The sequence below is a fragment of the Eleutherodactylus coqui genome, chromosome 2, assembly GCF_035609145.1.
Source record: "Eleutherodactylus coqui strain aEleCoq1 chromosome 2, aEleCoq1.hap1, whole genome shotgun sequence".
Classification (NCBI taxonomy): domain Eukaryota; kingdom Metazoa; phylum Chordata; class Amphibia; order Anura; family Eleutherodactylidae; genus Eleutherodactylus; species Eleutherodactylus coqui.
In genome coordinates, this window is record NC_089838.1 from 72,658,450 (window position 1) to 72,677,927 (window position 19,478).

At 42.2% G+C, this 19,478-nt stretch overlaps 1 protein-coding gene across 8 annotated transcripts in view; it reads right to left on the reverse strand.

Annotated features, from left to right (window-relative positions):
• TENM2 (teneurin transmembrane protein 2) overlaps positions 1-19,478 on the reverse strand; it is a 1,550,877-nt gene that overhangs the window by 299,924 nt on the left and 1,231,475 nt on the right. For 4 of the 8 annotated variants that reach the window (XM_066591125.1, XM_066591120.1, XM_066591124.1 and 1 more), the window contains exon 8: positions 13,038-13,056. The exons of the other annotated variants lie outside the window; for them this stretch is intronic. In XM_066591125.1, coding sequence (XP_066447222.1) covers positions 13,038-13,056 — 19 coding nt within the window. The remainder of the gene's footprint in view (positions 1-13,037; positions 13,057-19,478) is intronic. 8 annotated transcript variants of the gene reach the window in all.

Here is a 19,478-nt window from a genome sequence, read left to right on the forward strand (position 1 = left end):
TTTGCCCAGTTAACAGCGTTTGAGACGAGGCATATTCTTGGAATGCAAGGAGCTGGATGGTCATATTGATGATTGCCCGCCACTCAGGCTGTCCGGACTAGATTCTTGGGAGGTGTTAGGATCAGTGGATGCCTGCAGACATGCACACAAGGCGATTGGGCTCAGGACACTCTCGACAGACTACCAGAGAACAGGATCATCCAATTGTTCGACAAGCATGAGCAGCTCCAACTGTTTTGTTGTCTACTATCCAGAGAGAGAAGGCACCATTGTTAGAGACCCCTGAGTCTGTTGGAACCATATCCAAATACTTAGCTGAAGGACATTTGGGCTCATGGCGCACATTACGTGTTCTGCTTTTGACACATTCCCACTGACACCTGTGTTTGCAGTGGTGTTGTGATTAATAAAACTGGACTGCTATGGAGTGAAACCTGGTTGCCTTCAGTGACAAAGCCTGGTTTATTTTGGTTGCTAGCGATGGCCATGTTCCTGTGTGGAGACCTAGAGGTGAGCAACTCAATCCTGTTTTTGCTGTAGTGGTATGAGTGACAATGACAGCTCAGCGATATGTTCAGGACATCCTGCAGCCACATGTGTTCCTCTCATGGCGGCTTCCAAGAGGCATCCAGCAGGATAACGCTTGGCCGCACACACAAGGGGGTCACAGGAATGTCTTTACAACATTGTCACACTGCCGTGGCCTGCCTTGCTGTCTAATTTATTGCCAATAGAAAATGTATGAGTCCATGTGGGAACGCGAACTTCGACAGCCAACATTTTTGCATGATCTAGAGACTCAGTTACAGCAAATATGGACCATTATGCCACAGAATACCATACAGAGACTATATGCCTCCATGCCTGCCTATATCACATCTTGTACCCAAGCTATAGGTGGCTCAACAGGGCACTAGAGCCTCTATGCCTGCCTGTATCGCATAATGTATCCAAGCTAGAGGTGGTACAACAGGGTACTAGAGCCTCCATGCCTGCCAGTATCACATCTTACATCCAAGCTAGAGGTGGTACAACAGGATACTAGAGCCTCCATGCCGGCCCGTATCACATCTTGTATTCAAGCTATAGGTGGCTGAAAAGGGTACTAGAGCCTTCATGCCCGCCGTATCACATTTTGTATCCAAGCTAGAGGCGGTACAACAGGGACCTTAAGCTTCCATGCCTGCCTGTATCACATCTTGTATCTAAGCTAGAGGCGGTATAACAGGGTACTAGAGCCTCCATGCCTGCCTGTATCACATTTTGTATCCAAGCTAGAGGCAGTACAACAGGGTACTAGAGCCTCGCTATAAGGGTTCCGTTTTCAGCAATAAAGTTTCCTTTTGCTGCAATGATGTTGCAATCACTTACTTATATCAACGTTACAATCACACACATAAAGTTTCATTCGATTCTGACAACTTCTAGGTGCTTGTTTTTTTTCATTATCAGTGTATATTTTTTCTTATACAGTACTATTTTTTTAAAAACTAAGTATTTTTGGAGAGACTTTCTTAAGCAAGTTAATTTTTCATCTTCCCTAAAGCAGCAGTTTCTAGAGCTGTATATAAAGGAGATAAGGGATATTGGGTAGGGATTGGGAATGATGTATATACTACATATGCAATTTAAGGATATACAATACTGTGTAAACGTTTTGGACAGTTGTGGAAAAAGATGCTGCAAAGGAAAAAAAATTCAAAAATGGAAGGTGTCTGATTAACTCCAAGTTTATTCTACAGCAGGACAACAACCCCAAACATACAGCCAATGTCATTAAGAACTAGCTTCAGTGTATAGAAGAATAGGGTGCCTTGGAAGTCATGATTTGGCCCTCATTGGGTCTGTCTAAGATTACATGAAGAGAGAAGGATTTGAGCAAGCCTACATCCACGGAAGATCTGTGGTAGCTCTCTAAGATTTTTGAACAAAACTCTCTTGACAAGTTCCTTCAAAAACTGTGTGTAAGTGTACCTAGCAGAATTAATGATGCTTTGAGGACTTAGCAATTTGACTTAGATTTTTCTTCTGTTCATTCGCTTTGCATCTTGTTAATTGACAAAAATAAACACTTCTATTTTTTAAAGCAATCTAAAGGCTGGTTTACACGGGCCGATGATCGCTCAAAGATCGCTCAAACGACAGTCTGAGCGACAGCTTTAATCGATCATTTTGCATAAAAATTAATTGGTATTTAAGTATCTACTCAGCTACTTAAATACCAATTAGGTATGCAAATGAAGCCTTCACTGAACACAGCTAATAGCCCGAGGCCATTATCTGCGCTCAGATCCTTTGTTCTCCACGGGGAAACAATGCTATCAGCACTCCCCATGGAGAACTACTGATAAAAGTGAGGGACGATTTTTAGTTTGAACTGAATTTAACGATCAGCCAGCAGTGGCCGAAAAGCAGACGATGGGCGCACATTTACACGCAACGATTATCGCTAAAACGATCGCCAATTAGCGATTTTTTTGGCGATTATTGGCTGGTGTAAATGGGTCTTAACTTTCTCGCATTTTTTCCAAACCTGCCTAAAACTTTTATACTTAAGTATAATATATATTTTATAATAGTAACTTATTTTGTACTTTTCTTCACAGCTCTTGACACTTGCTGCTGGTTTCAATCAGTTTCCCTCTCTCTCAGTTAGCTGACAGGAGAATGACGGGGTCAAAGAGACACAGGGCAAGAGCAGAAGTTTGTTTTGAAACAAACTTTATAGTGATCATCATGATTGGCTTTCATGGGAATTACATGCCCAGAGACAGACACTATGGTGTCATTTATGACTGGGTAGATGCTTGGAAAGAGTTCAGCATTAGGATTTACTGATGGATATATAAAGTCTGCGCACCCGTAATAAAATGCCAGATTTTTATCATGTTAAAAATCCAGCAGAAAATGAATAATTTCACATTTATTCCGACCTTCAGTGTGCCCCGTTATCTGTACAATGCCATTGGAAAACAAACTGAAATGTTTTAAGGTAGAATAATAAAAAAAACTGAACTAAAATAATGTGGTTGCATAAGTGTGAACACCCTCTTATATTTAGGGATGTGGTTGTGTTCAGAATTAGCCAATCACATTCAATCTCATGATGAATAGTAGTCAGCACTCCGCTGCCATTATTGGCAAGGATTCTGATTTACCCCATATAAAGTTCAGCTCTTCTAGTGGGATTTTTCTGATATTTTCTTAGTTGCTATTTTTCAGCAAAAACTGTTGTCCATGAATAGCTTACAACACCTCAAAGGGATCTGATTGTTGGAAGTTAACGGTCAGGAGAAGTAGGCCAACACATTTCCAAGGCATTACATATACCATAGAAAACAGTGAAGACGGTCATCAAGAAGTGGGCCAAATTTGGCACTGAATTTGGACTAAAGTGGATGTCCCTTAAAAATTGCTGAGAAGACCAAGAGGCCGACAGCAACATTAAAGGAGCTGCAGGAATTTCTGGCAAGTACTAGTTGTGCATTGCATGTGATAACCATCTCCCGTATTCTTCATATGTCTGGGCTGTGGGGGGAGGGTGGCAAGACGAAAGCCTTGTATAACAGAGAAAAACATACAAGTCTGGCTATGTTTTGTCGATGAAATGCCCCCACAATCTGACAGATTTGGAGCACTTTTGCAAGAAAGAGTGGGAAAAGATGGCCAAGTCACAATGTGCCATGCTGATAGACACCTATCCAAAAAGATTGAATGCTGTGTCACAAAGTCAAAAGGTACATTAAGAAACTATTAGCTTTAGGGTGCGCATATTTATTCAACCACATTACTTTTTTCTTCTACCCTAAAAAATTTCAGTTTTCAATAGAATTGAACAGATAACGGGTCACAATGAAGAAGGAAATAAATCTGACATGATTCATCTTGTCAGATTTTTTTAACATGGGAAAGACCTGGCATTTTAGCAGGGGTGTGTAGACTTTATATATCCACTGTTACCTGTGCAGGAGAATGTTTTATTACTTTAAAATAGGATCAGAGGTGTAGCTAAAGGCTCATGGACCTGTTACAAAAGTTCAGCTTGGCCCACTTTCCACACAACTTCTTACTAACATACAGTGCCATAATAACTAGCCATAAAGCAGCCACACATACAGGAACACGTATCATCCAAGTAAATAGCATTATATCCTAATTGCCTATAGCAGCAAAGGGTTTAATTTCTGTATTTTTAGTGGTCTATAGCAGTAAAGGCATTAATGTGAGCATCCCTGGTGATCTAGGGCAATAAAACAGTTAGAGTTAAAATTCAAGGTGGTCTAGGGCAGTGGAGGGGTTTGTTTTGATATTGGTGGAACACTGCTGAAATCCGATGGCTTGGAGAAACTGGGCTGAACACAATGAAGATATTGATAATGTTTTCAGATGAGCAGCTTGGGAGATGTTCACAATAAAGACGTAATCCAGCAAGATGTGGAAACAGTCTGATAAAGATAATGTGTCAATTCTTAGGTATTATCTGCTAGATGGTTTTTCCTTCTGACTTCTGTCTTTTGACCATCTGCAGTATATGCTGTATTTGGTGGTAGGGATGGAATATTGAATTATGAGATCGTGTTTAGTCTGACAAGTAATGAACAGCTTCCTGGAGAATTTAATTCATGAGAATTCATAATGTTCCTTATTCAGTAGTAGGGCAACAGAAGTAAATTCAGAACCAGAACCACATTCCCTACCAATGACTTTCAAGTCATATGAGCAGAATTTACTGTACATGTCATTTCCCCCCTTTTTTTGTCAATGAGTACAGCAGAGTGAATTAGGTAAAGCTCATCAGTACGCGCCAAGAGAACTGCTCTCTCTGCTGCTTCCTGCTCTACTAGCTGGATTTCTCCCATGGTTAAAGGCAGTGGCTTGGGAAATAGATATGTATCCCAGATGTCAAAAAATACGGCTCAAGGGTTTACTCTGGGTAGCTATTGGCTCTGTAGTATATCCCCTTCATAAATAGTCATCAAGCATCCAAGAAAACGGGTCTGGAGTGCAAAATGTTTTATTGTTGACGTGTGCTTGCTAATATTGGTAGGGGAAGAGGTACTTTAAACAAACATGTGAGCTGCCACTCAGCATGCACTTGAATGTAGTTAATGAACCACAGAGATACACTATAAGGGGACTGCTTCAGCAGTCAATTTTAAAGATAAGTATATATATGATGGCTGTTAAAAGGCAATTAGTCAACCAATGCTGCTATATACAGTATTGTGGAATCACTGATAATAATCCTCTGATTATAACCCAACTTCCAGTTAGGCCGCCTGCAGACGGTCGAGAATTTTCGAAGCGGGATCTGACCCATGCCCCTGCAGTGACCAGTGTGGCTCACCTGCTCCCGCATCTCCTTCGCTCTTCTACGTGCCGGCTGTCGCCCAGCCTGTGCTGGAAGCAGAGCGGAGGCGGCACGCCACTAGGGAAGTTTCTGTGTGGGCCTCTGTGAGACAAATCGTGGCTGTGTGCACAGGATTGCATTATTTAATGCAATCCTATGGCAGCGGGCACGCATGGAAATTCTGCAGGAAATCCCGCCGTCAAATTTCCTCCTGTCTGTAGGAGGCCTTATAGTACTTACAATTGCTCCAAAGGTAGAAATCTACTTTAAATGCCCGGAAACAAAGATTGCTGACAAAACACATAGATCACTTTGGCTCTAATTCTGGTTCTTACATGATCCTGTGGGCCACAAACCTTATGTAATCTTGTTGTAATTTTGCAAAATATGGCATCAACAAGACCGTAATTTATGTTCGATTTTTGATTGGATTGCAAAAAACGGACCTACTGTTATCTGTTTATTTGTGTGTCATCCATATGCACTGTGTGTGTCTGTTTTTTAAAATTCCATGTATCATTAGTTTTTATCACACAAAGAGTTTGTATTTATTTTGCTCCAGCATCTCCGGAGTTAACAGCTCCTGACTCCTACACCCAGCTGGAGGCTGTTTGCCAATCACTCCACTATATAGCTCCTTCAGATCTGCTTTTTAGTGCTTCCAGGTTGTTGTTCTTCTATGACAGCTCACGGCTGCTGCTCCTGCAGTATCTCTGTGACAACTGATCTCAAGTCTGCTGTAGCTGTAAGCTACTTGCGCTTTACCCAGATCTTATGTTCCTGCTGACTTCCTCGGTTCCTGTTTCTGCTTCACATGTTCTGTTCTGGTTAGGGCCTTGACAGGGTTATTCAGCGCCCAGGTTCCAGCTTGGGCTGTCCTTATCGGGGCGATTACTCTGCTCTGTTTGGCAGGGACTTCATTACCCCACTCCAGCTCACCACTAGCTCAGTCCCAGTCTCTGTCTTTTACCAAGCTACGCACCGAGGAGTTAGCATCCTGTCTCTGGGTCAGCTGTCAGTCCTGCCGAGTGATTTCCCTGCTCAGAGGGACGACACAGTGGTATTCTCATGTAATAAATTGGACCAGAAATGGGAAATGCTGCAAGTTTTTTACATGGACCATAAGTCCAGTGCATAAACCAAATGCAAATCTGAATATCCCTCTTGACTGTAATGTGTCCGTTTGCTGTCCATATGCAGTCCGTTGCACTGACGATAAGTACACCCATCTTAATAAGCTCTAAGGGAAGAGTGTATTGCTCAGCACCTTTAACAATGTTAAAGCTAAACATACATTTTATCTTAAATTTTTGAAAGCAAAATAAGCAGAAGCAGTAAAATATTAAGTAGAAATATAAATCTGCATTAGATTGTACTGGAGCTTTAATATTGCGTAATAAACGTTAAATATGGAAGTTAAACTGAGACAGCAGATATTCCGCTATATGATCACTATCAGTGGATTATATGATGCTCAATGCTTATCATTTACATCTACATAACGGTAAAGAAACATATATGTAAATCATCTATATATCTACCATATCACACAAAATTAAGGGGATCGCACAGCCCTCCTCATTCTCTCAGAACACAATAAATCAGCATCTGTTTCAGTGTTTTACTTGCTTTTATCAGTGGATACTCACATATGCATGCTGCGAGCTGCTCACAACTATACTGTTTACCCGAATTGTATCAAACAGATTGTAGCTATTACTATATGTGCATGTGTCAGCTACTTGGGGGAGTCAGAATAAGGCAACATTTTCTATAGTCACATACAACTTTCACTTCCTGTGGAGACAAAATGTAGTTTTAGTAGAGCCGAGTGTGTAATTTAGCAAATGTGCTATGGCAGATAACGCAGTGGTTCTCAATGGGACATCAGTTAACTTTTTATGATAGAAAAGACTGAGCTAAATGATGAATCCAAGCTCTGCTACTAGAAGGCGTAACTCGTAGCTCTGGGTCATAATGCAAAATCTGTAGCAGGGCACCCTACCGAACATGTGCTATGTATAATACTAGTGTGGTGAGGAGACTTTAGGCCCCCTGAGGCACCAAGGCTAAGGTGTGACACTACCTCTGCACCTCCTATAGCTACTCCCCTACTACATCTGAGCAAGTTGGTGCGATTGTTACCCGCTGAATAAGTGTCTTTTACACTACAAAATATTATCCCTATGATGATTGATTGAGTTTGGCACTTTTTTAATTGCCTATCACAAAAGTTGATTTAAAATGTATGAGATGAATGATAGTACATATGGTCACTGGTCCCCAATAGAGTGTCCTGAAAGTAGTCAGCTCATCCCGTCTCCATAGAAAGGTGTGCTGCCGACAACAATGATTGCTTTCAGCTACACAAAAGATGCCATCAGCTGATGAACGAGCATTTCCTTTTTCATCAGCTGATCACGTGCAACTTCACTTGATGATCAGGCAAAAAAACGTTTCCATAAATGTTCATCCCTCGTGTAAAGGGGCCACAAGGGTCAGCATATACATTAGGAATGCGGGAAAAGAAAAAGGTGGGGAAAAACCCATATAATTATGATAGGTAAGAGAAAATGCAAGACTGAGGATTCATATGATACTAAAGAGAAGTGGAGGTGCCGCCTACCACCTTAGGGGGCATGAGTGGACGGGAAGATAAGACTAAAAGGACTGGTGGTAATGGTGCAACACACTAAATGTGAAAGAAATATTGTCAACTATGCAGTGCAAAACTTCTCCTTTAGTAAATAATGTGCATGGCCAGCATGGGAAAACCCAATTTGGGGCAAAACCCCTTTGTTAGTTCAGTTGGTTAGAAAATACAAACTAAATAGAGATGAGCGAGCATACTCGTCCGAGCTTGATGCTCGTTCGAGTATTAGGGTGCTCGAGATGCTCGTTACTCGAGACGAGCACCACGCGGTACTCGTCTCGATTAAACGAGCACTAACCATTGAATTCAATGGAGCCGGCAATACAGCCGGCTCCATTGAAAGCAATGGGCTGCTGGCGAGCGCAGGATGAATTTTCGGGAAGGGCTTAAAAATATGAGCCCTTCCCTGAAATTCATCCAGAAATGTGTAAAAAGTAAAAAAATATATATACTCACCTTGTCCCGGCAGACGGAGTTCAGCCGCGGCCGGCCGGCAGTTCTCCTGAACTGCTGTGAGTAGTATTCAGCAGCCGGGGATTTAAAATCCCCGCCTGCTGAATGAGCTGCCTCTGATTGGTCACAGCCTCACCAATCAAAGGCAGCTCTCACTCACCCATTCATGAATTCATGAATGGGTGAGTGCTGCCTCTGATTGGCTCAGTGCAGGGACCAATAAGGGGCAGCTCTCAGCTGCCATTCAGCTGAGAGCTGTCCCTGATTGGTCCCTGCGCTGAGCCAATCAGAGGCAGCACTCACCCATTCATGAATGGGTGAGTGAGAACTGCCTCTGATTGGTGAGGCTGTGACCAATCAGAGGCAGCTCATTCAGCAGGCGGGGATTTTAAATCCCCACCTGCTGAATACTACAGAAAGCAGTTCAGGAGAATTGCCCGCCAGATGCGGCTGAACTCCGGCTGCAGCGGAAAGGTGAGTATACATTATTTTTTTTTTTTTTTTTACACATTTTAGGATGATTTTCAGATAAGGGCTTCTATTTTTAAGCCCTTTCCGAAAATTCATCCCGCGGTCGCTGGCAGCCCATTGCTTTCAATGGAGCCGGCTGTATTGCCGGCTCCATTGAATTCAATGGGCTAATATTGTTCTTCTCTGCCACAGCTGTTACAGCTGTGGCAGAGTAGAACGATCTTTATGCTGACAGTGCAGGGAAGGGGGGGGGGGGTCTCACTCTTGCCACTATTGTGGCTTAATAGTGAGACCTCGGAGGCTGAAATGCAGCCCTGCATGTTGCTCCTCGCCTGCCCTATCCATTTCTGTGTTTTTTACATGACTTTGGTGATTTGCTAAGATTTTCACAAATGAAAACTTTAGCGGAGCAGCAGTCATATACAAAAATGCTCGAGTCGCCCATTGACTTCAATGGGGTTCGTTACTCGAAACGAACTCTCGAGCATCACTGAAAGTTCGATTTGAGTAACGAGCACTCGAGCATTTTGGTGCTCGCTCATCTCTAAAACTAAACAATATATAGTGAACAGTAACATTCAAAGTGAAGAATAAAAATGTGATTAAAAAAATAGAAAAAAGTGGGAAATAGAGTTTAAATAGAATTTAAATATAATATAATCATAAAACACATTATTACAGTATCAAATTTTATTCTTTATGCTTTGATACCGTAATAATGTGTCTCATAATTATATTTAAACTCTATTTTCCTCTATTTTTATCAACTTTTTATTCTTTACTTTGAATCTCATCTTTCACTATATATTGCTTAGTTTGTATATCCTAACCAGCTGAAGGGGGCCTTGTGTGGTACAGAGTGTTAAGGCAGCAGAAATGCAGTCCTAAGCTCTCGCTCACAACCAGAAGGTTGGGAGTTTAACCCCCACTTAGTTCAGGTAGCCGGCTCAAGGTTGACTCAGACTTTCATCATCATACCGAGGTCGGTACAATGAGTACCCAGTTTGGTGGGGGTAATAAATAAATTACCTGAAAGCGCTGTGGAATAAAGGCTCAGTCACACGGGCACATCGGCACCCGTACACAGGCGCCGATGCGCCCGTGTGACTGAGCCCTTACTGCAGGTAGAAGACAGCCGTACTTCAAGAAGGATGAGTCCCCGCAGAGCTGAAGAAAGAACACATGACCAGCAATGCAGCTGGTCACATGTTCTTTCTCTCGACGCTGCAGAGAGACGTCCGTCTTGAGGTACGGCTGTCTTCCTCCTGCAATAACACGGGCGCCCGTGTGACTGAGCCCTAAGTTGGTGCTATACAAATAGCAAGATTTATTTATTTTATTTGAACTGCTGAAGAGGATTTTGCCCCGAAACGTGTTTTCCAATGCTGGTTCATTACTTAATAAAGAAGAAGTTTAGCACTGCATCGTTTAAAATATTTCTTTCATGTTTAGGGTGTTGTGCCAATACCACCAGTTCTTTTAGTCTTATCCTCTGGCATATGCATTAGACCTAGATTGGCCAGGCCCACTCACCATCTAGTTTGTATGTCGTCCTGACTCTTGCCGAATGCAGATAAGGATCAGGCACTTGGATTTTTACTCCTCAATCCTTTTATTCTTGGGAGATAAACTGCTACTAAAGGTGTCTGGCAGCAGCTTTCTCCTCCCCTCCCTACATTCACAATACATACACATTTAACCAAGCCAAGCACGTATGTGTATGGGAGAATTGGGTGAGATTGTTGTCGGCAATAAACCATTTAGCTGATAGCTATCTAAAATGTATGGGCAGTTAAAGATTATTTCTAGTCATAATTTAATATATACCATATTTATCATTCCTTATGAGTATCCAGCTCGCTGGGGGGTAAAAGATGACTAGGGGAGGCAATGGCAAACCACCCTACAAAAACAGTCTCAATGTGACGTCACCCTAGGAGTCAGTCATTACTCGGTGCTTGCCCCAAGGGACCTTACCTTTTTATCATGGAAAGATCTCAACTGCTAGATATGTAGAAGTTCCTACTGTCCATTTTACAAAGGACTGAACTCATGGTTTCCATGGCTCCAAAACCTAGTAGACTGGCCCATCCAGATGCAAGTAGGCATCTGGATAAAAAACAACATGATCACTTCAAATCAGCAGTTAGATAGCCAGGGGTGTACACAATATTCTTGCACTAGTCTGCCTGTACCTACCCCGACCCCATTGTAAATATACTGAAAATCACGTGAATAAAGAACAAAACTATAGGTAAAGGTGAAACAACCTGACTGACACACAGACGGTATCGGAGTGAGGCACTATGAGGCTTTGTATTTGCAAATAATTCCCAGAAAGTCCCGGATAGTTTCCCACCTAATGATGCTTCTTATGTAATCTAGAGAACCTTTTGCTTTGGCTGCCTCCGTTTGCCTCTTTTGATGTGGAATGTGTGTGATAAACATTCCGGCTTTGTATTCATACCTGCTTTTACATTTATTCACACGCATTCAGAGTGTGTGGATCTAACAGATGGTCATGCCTGGATGATAATTGAAAGTAGATTGGAGCCAAAGTGGACTGAAGAGGACACATTGCTGCAAGAACTAGTTATTCTTCAACAAGCAATAGAATGTGCAGGAAACAGTGACAAGGTTGATGAGGACATTATGAATAATGTAGATGATGGCATTTGTTCAAGACTGGAGCATAGAGACTACAGTGATACCAGAAATGACAGCAGATGCCATGAGATTGTGGCATTTGTCCTGCTTCTCATTAGTATAAATATAAAACGGAGTGGATTTACAAGTTTAGACGTATACCTTAGGAGCAAACCCAGACAAAATCTACTGCACAGTGATGTCAGGCCGCAGGAAAATGGCCCATTTAAGGTCTATTTTCCGAGCAAGAGTATTAATTGTACTGAAGATGCCAAGTTGACTGAAACGTATTGTGCTATAAGCATTTATTACATGGAGATATTTGTAACAAGCCTCACATAAAACTGCCTATTGTGACAATGAAGAAAATGTAATAGAAAAAAAAGAGGTTTGGAAAAGTATGTGTGGCTAGCCGGGCTGTCAAACAAAACTACTCAAGTACATTTCCTGAATTTAAAATAGGTACAGAAACAGGAAGGCGATAATGTAAAAATAGGTTTAGATAATAGTTTTTTCCTTTTTTTATTCCATCTAGCATTTAATCATTATGAGATTAGCTCTATCCTGTAATATAAGACAAGTCAGCTAATTAACTCCTCGTTAATATGGAAGACTAAATATTATTCAGATGGGTGACAACAAGCCTATTACAAGAAAACATTCTTTATTTGTATAGTACCCCTCTATAGGAGTTAAAGGTAACCTATCAGATGCTTCATGCTGCCCGACCCACTGGGACAGGTATACGCGGTGCCCTAATGTAAGGGGCTACAGTGAAGCACTACAGTGTATCAAAATAAAGACACTTAAAAGTTTGACTCGGAGCGGAGTTGTCAAAGAGGTGGGCCGGGCGGCCTCTTCCTGTCCACAGCAAGTAGACAGATAGCTCTCTCCCTGCTTGTGTATAGAAAGACATGTGAATGGTTCCCTTTAACCCCTTAAGGGCACGGACCCCTTTTTTTTCTTTCCTATTTTTACTCTTTTCTCCCTTTTTAAAAAAAAAACTCATTCTTTTATTTATCCATCAACATAGCTGTCTGCAGGGGCGTAACTATAGAGGGTGCAGGGGATGCGGTTGCACCCAGGCCCAGGAGCCTTGGGGGGGCCCATAAGGCCTCTCTTCTCCATATCGGAAGCCCAGTACTATGAATAAAGCATTTTAGTTGGGGGCCCCGTTCCAGGTTTTGCATTGGGGCCCAGGAGCTTCAAGTTACGCCTCTGGTTGTCTGAGAGGGTGGAGAGGGGTAGGGAAGAATGAGGGAGTTTAGCAGAGATGCTGCTCAACTCCCTCCCACCTTCCCTTCTCTTGCAGCTCTCATAGGATCCAATAGAAGTCTACAGCTCTCACAGGATCCAATAGGAGTGTATGGGACCGGCCAGCATATTCTGGCTGGAAGAAAGGTCCAGACCTATCTTTTCTGGACGGCGTAAAAGCGGCCATCTGGAACATGTGGCCGATATTACACAACGGAAAATTGCCCAACTGAACGAAGGTATTGGAATCAAATGCAATAGATATCACAATTTTCGCCAGCGTTTTATGGCGGCGAATTTGCCATGATAAAATGCTCATGTGAAGGCAGCCTTATTCATTGAGATTGGCCGTTAAGTTAATTGGTTCAATATGTGCCATTGTCATGCACAGGAAAGTAGAGCACGCTGTGTATCTTTTTGCATGAATGAAATGCACGTATAAAAGCCGTCCATGTGAACGGCCCTATTGAAATCAATGGGTTCTATTGTCTGTGTATCGCATGTGCAATACTTTTTTACACAAATCCGTCCGTGTGAATAATAAGCCTAAGATTTCAATGTTCTCCTAAGTGGATCTAATCGTATTCCTCGGCATCTTGGTATTTATCCTCAGCTCTTTTCCTGTGTATGTCTATAAAAGCCCGATTCTCAACAAATGTGCATTAAAAGAATTAGTAGGAATATAATCCTATAATGGTTTTATGACATTTGGCTCTGGAATGAAGGCATGGTGTGATTTTTATTGAACGAACAAATTGCATGCCCAATGGTGTCTGAATTTTCTGCTTAGAAACAATGGGAGTCTGAGCCTCACTTTCTCACCATAAAGACCTAGGCAGGAATTTGCCTGCAGCGGCACTGTGCGGAGTTCATGTTCATTTTCTTTTTGCTTTCATTTTGTTTTTGCTAAATACTTCCAAATATTAATGCACCTAACAATGGCAGAGCAGCGACTCTTAGCTTCCCGGAGCCGCTCTGTGGCTGCATCACGTCTGTGGATAGATTGGACTGATCTGTATACGTATATTAATTTAGATGGGAGCTACTTGGGTAAAAACAAAAAGCATCCACGATTCTATAAAGTGTCACAACTTGGTCCTTACAACTGAAAACACCTAATGACCCCTTAAGATATGTTGGATTTGCCAATATGAAAATTCGGATTTCTGCTGCACATGAGCAGTTTGATGTGTCGCGGGTTCACACAAGGATTTGCCCCAATCAAAAGGACCAAATCATGTGGGGCTATTCCATTGACTTTTCTTGGCAGAATATAAGTGAGTATGCAATTCATTATGTCCGTTACTCAATACAAGCTGTCATTTTATCCTTTGTTGAGCTGGCCATATATTTGGCTCAAAGATGCAATCATAGGGGCTCTCACACAACCGGATTTGAATTCAAAATTGCACAAGTGCAGTCCTCACGGACTATCTTTGGTAAGACGTGGCCATTGAATGTCATGAACTTCGATTCCCCCCCCACACACACACAGATACAAATTGCGTATTCTGCAAGCGTAAAAAAAATTGCAACATGCTGTATTTCGCCACCAAATCCGTGCATAAGACCTCCGTTGAAGTCAATAGAGGCCATCCTACCCACAGCCCATATGCAGTTAACATTGCGTATGGGCTGCGGATACCCGCTTCATCGCTAAGCGACAGTGTGGTAAATGCAAACAAAGAAGAAAAAAACTATACTGCGCACGACTGCATGCGAGCCTAGACGGCCATGCACAATATAGGTTAGTGCCGTACGCAGGGTCAGGCTCACAGCCGGAAACCACTGCAGACCTATTCATGCGAGTACATATTATGTTACTAGGAGAAATGTATCTGTGGAGGGCGCACCCTCTTACTCTTCATGCTGGTAGTGATGGTGCAGATCTTAGTACTAGAGTAGATGGCATATTTTGCAAAAATGCTGGCTTAAGGGTACTAGGAAAAATAGTTGCCTGAAAAGAAATTCTCACCATGTCTTTGAAGGAGGTCTCCAGGACTAATCCTATGTTCACATACAGTATGTGTCATGGCTTTAGTTTATACCAGGAAGGACAATGCTTTGATGATCACAGCATGGCAAATAGCAGTGGCGCCCATAATTTCACTGACTGATAATAATGCGTCTCACAGAGGCATGTGGCGTTCTCACAGGAAAATGCATGCAGTGCTATTTTTCCTGTAAAAATGATGGAATCTGTGACATATCTGTGCTAATGAAGCCTCCCATGCAAATGTGAAAAATTGGTAGGCTCCAGGATGCTCCAGTGACTGTCGTAACCACTTCTCTAACCTATCAGAAAGTTGTACCAAGTGCTGCAGCTCAGACCTACCGTGTTTCCCCCAAAATAAGACCCTGTCCTACATAAGTTTTTGCCCCAAAAGAGGTACTAGGTCTTATTTTAAGGGAGTGCCTTATTATACTTACCTAGCGGGCTTGGTCGATGTTCCTCCTGTTGCTCTCTGGAGCTCCGACATGCAGAGCCGTGGCATTTATTGGACAATTTATAAATTTCACGTCCACAAAGCAATGGCTATGATTGGTTCTTCAACCGCTGCTCAGCCAATCAATGCAGAGCTCGATGAACCCATCACTTCCATCGCATTGGTTTATCGAGTGCTGCTTCTTCAATTGGTTTAGCAGCGCTCAAGAACCAATCAGAGCCATTGCTTCTTGGAGGTGGGATTTATGAATCCCATAACCAGGACGTGCTCTTTTGCAGGTGAGTGAGGACTGCGGGACACATAGCGGAGCTCTGGACAGCAGCAGGAGAACCTGGACTGAGCCTTTAAAGTAAGTATTCCTTTTTTTAATGTAATGCAGCTAGTGCTTATTTGCTGGGGAGGGCTTATATTTCAAGCCTCCCCCAAAAAATCAGGAAATGCCTGATTTTCAGGGTAGGTCTTATTTTGGGGGGAACAGGATAGTCATAAGGAGTCTTGTGGTTCCTTTGTTCTGCTGATTGACCGTCCTATGGAAAAGCCATCACCGTGATTATTCTTTAACAGACCTTTCACAGGGGCTGGAATTAGAACTTATAATGCACCCAAATCCACAGCTGCAGATGCCAAAATCTGCATGTCTAACTGTGGATATTGATGTGGCATTGCAGGCAGGTTTTAAGCCATTTCACTCCCCTGTCAAAATCCGCAGGTTGCGGGTAGCCTGCGGATTTTGGTGCAAAATGTTCTACAACTTCTATTGCATCCTGCATCCTACTCAAGACCCGTGTGAAAGGTCAGTAAACTGGATTTCAGCTAGTCATCCCCAGTCAACTCTTAATTGTCCTACTAAAAAGTACCGTACTCAAGAAGGTGCTTTATAATACCAATAGGAACGACATGAAGATATTCTGGCACTATCGGGGGGCTTTGTTTATGGAATCCACCTTAAATTAATGTCTTTAAGCAAAAAAAGAAAAAACTGATTTCAATCAATACGGGTGATCCTTCTAGATGAAAATTTGAATTTCTTGTATTATTTCCACTAACTTTTACATTCCTGTCAGCATCTTTAAAATATATTTTACATCGATCTTACGAGAGATTATTTATCAGCGGTGCTCTCTGCTTTATCTCAAATCTTTTAAGAGGATAAACCTTTCCCCCTGTACAAATTAAGTGCAAAAATGAGTTGCCAAGTAAAGTGTCAGTCAATCTCTTCATCAATTGCCACCTGCAGACAACAGCCGCATTTCCACTGCAACACTCTGCTTGACGTTCGAATGTCATTTAAGTGAAGGTCAATAGCACCAATTTAAAACTCTCTTTTTCAAACAAATACCAATGCAGAGGTCGATTTGCATAACTCAGCCGAAATCGCACAATGAAAGCAGTCACTACTGCTTCTCTTATCATCAACCTTGCCTTCCATTTTACGTGTTTTGCATTCATCCCTCACCAAACGATTTTTCGACCATGAAGAAATAAAAGTGAACTTACTGTACAGGTTGTTTGCATAATGGGAGAGCAGCTGCTTGTCATGAGACGGTTACATATTAGAATAAAAGCCTCTAGACTCGCATGTATTCGGCTGGTGTGAGGTTTGCTGCACCCTGGTGCATATTCAAAAGAAACACCTGAGTCTGAATAGGGGATTTTGTTCCACATAGATCATTGCGTGGTTGGCAGCAAGCTGAAGATAATAGCATGTATTCAAATCATACAACTCCAATTTTCTGCTTTTTGCTATTATTAATTTGAGATACTTCAGTAAAGAACATTACCCACTGAAATACAAAAAAGTCACAAAATATCTATAAGCTCCTGAGTCATCTGTCAAGTCGTAAAAAAGTCTGTTCAGGCATTTCTTAATTAGGTTTATAAAGGGACTTTCACTCGAAGAGCAACCCAGTAGTTTCACCATATTTGTGTCTGAGATAACAATATTTCACAGGAGGGAATACTGGAACCTACCTTGGCTCTGAAAGTGGCCACCGCCGACCTCCTAGCACTTCTGAACTTGGTGCTTCATGTTGTTGAATGTGTAGTTCAACATGCCCACATTAATTCTGGCGATATCACGTCTAATATTATTTTTCTGTGGAGCAACGGTGCAGGTAGATTGGCGAATACTTTACCCTTTAAGTGGCCCCACAGGAAAAAGTCTGCCGGTGTAAGGTCCGGTCATCTCAGGGGCCACAGACCCTAGAAGATGATCCTGTCCCTGAGGAAATAACCCATTTTCCTCATGCTCTGGTTGGATATTTTGCTGAAAGAAACCATTCAACAGCCTATCAGCCAGATGGTTCACGAATTCTGTGAATATTGTCAGGTAATATTTGGTATGGATGATGTTATTGAAGAGCATTGGGCCACTGAATTTAACAGGATGCAAGGTTTTTTCATGAATTGCAAATGGGTTAGTTGTGGGCCAAATTTGTGTGTTTTGGCTATTCACACGGCCACACAGATGAAACCACCTCTTGTCTGTGAACCACGTGATACCCAACAGTTTCTGATGTTGGCCTAAATTTTGCTGCAACCACTCCCATGCTTCACCATATCACATGGCTGCAGGTCCTCAACGAATGCGATGGTTTCAACTTTGCTTGCTTACCTACTCTCTGATATATTGCCAAGTTGCTTGTGGTTCACAATGAAGAGACTTTTGTGGGGAATGGAGCAAAGGTGCCCTCACATCCTGGACTGTGGCCCCTGACGAACAATACACCCGTGGCAGGAAACAGGACATGATTCATCAATAAACACTAGGCTCCTGAATTTGAGTACAATTCTACACAAATAATGAGCTGAAATAAGGGTTGTGCTTCAAGTGAAACGAAGATTTTGCTGGGTGTTAAGTAATACTGCCACTAATATAGGACCCACCTACGGTGCAACCGATAATCTATGAATGGCCAACCCTTATAGGTACACCTCTCCACATATTGCTGTACAACTAGGATTTGTCAGTTTAAATCAGCTGTGCAAGATACTATTGTCATCAAGAATGACTTTGCACTAAAATGTTTAGAGTGGTGTTAGTGAGGACATTTACCACAATACATCTGTAGATCTAAAGTCTTATTTTTGCTACACTATCAACACTATAGCCAGATAAACATAAATCCATGGTCAGACATTGGGATCTGTCGCAGATGTTCAGTGCTGATGCCACACAGAATCCACCACTAAATGTTGTGAAATGCTAATGAATAGGATTCTATAAAATGCTACTCATATGGCTGAAAAATATGCAGCATAATCCAAATGTAAATTTCCAACACATATTCTTAAGAGTTCATGTTATTAGATGCTATTACACTCTCACCACATGTTAAAACCTAAGGTGACCAGACGTCCCGAATTAGGCGGAACAGTCCCGCTTTGGGACCCTGTGTCCTGCTTTCCCCAGGGTCCGAAGCAGGAGAGCCATTCGTCCTGCTTTTGGGACATCTGTCACGCTTTTGTCCAGCTTTTGAGACACCTGCCCTGCTTTCGGAACCTCTGTCACGCTTTTGGGATGCGTGGTAACAAGGAAGGTGATTACCAGCCAGGGTGCCATGGCTCCCCAGCTGGTAATCACTCACTGGTGCTGCTGTGGAATCCACAAAATGACGTCAGTGTGTGCATCCGGGATCTTCCTTCTCTTACCTCTCTTCATTGGATCCGCAGGAGGAGATATGAGGGGAGGAGGCACTGTTGCGGGTGCACACACTTACGCCCACAGCAGCACTGAGAAAAGAAACAGTGACGCTCTGAAGACCACGAGGAGGTAATTATATCGGTTTCAAGGGGTGCTTTATTACTGTGGGGGTCACTGTTACTACTGGGGTTGATATAGGTGACACTATTAGTAATAATGTCCCCTATATCAGCCCTAGTAGTAATAGTATTACTACTAAGGGCACTGTGAGGGTCACTATTACTACTGGCACTACTGTGGGGGCCACTATTACTAATGAGGCCACTGTTGGGTTCACTATTACTACCAGAGCCATTGTGATATAGTAACGAAGTATGCAAGGCTGAAAAAAGACAAATGCCTAAGGCTGTTACAAGATATAACCCAGCTTTGCTATCAAAATTGGACACTACTACATTCAGAAAATGAGGTTTCAGAGCAAGAAGGAATTGCACATTTTTAGATATTTCTAGACAATCCGAAAAATAGAATTTAAATGTTATATTTTCTTTTGCTTACTAG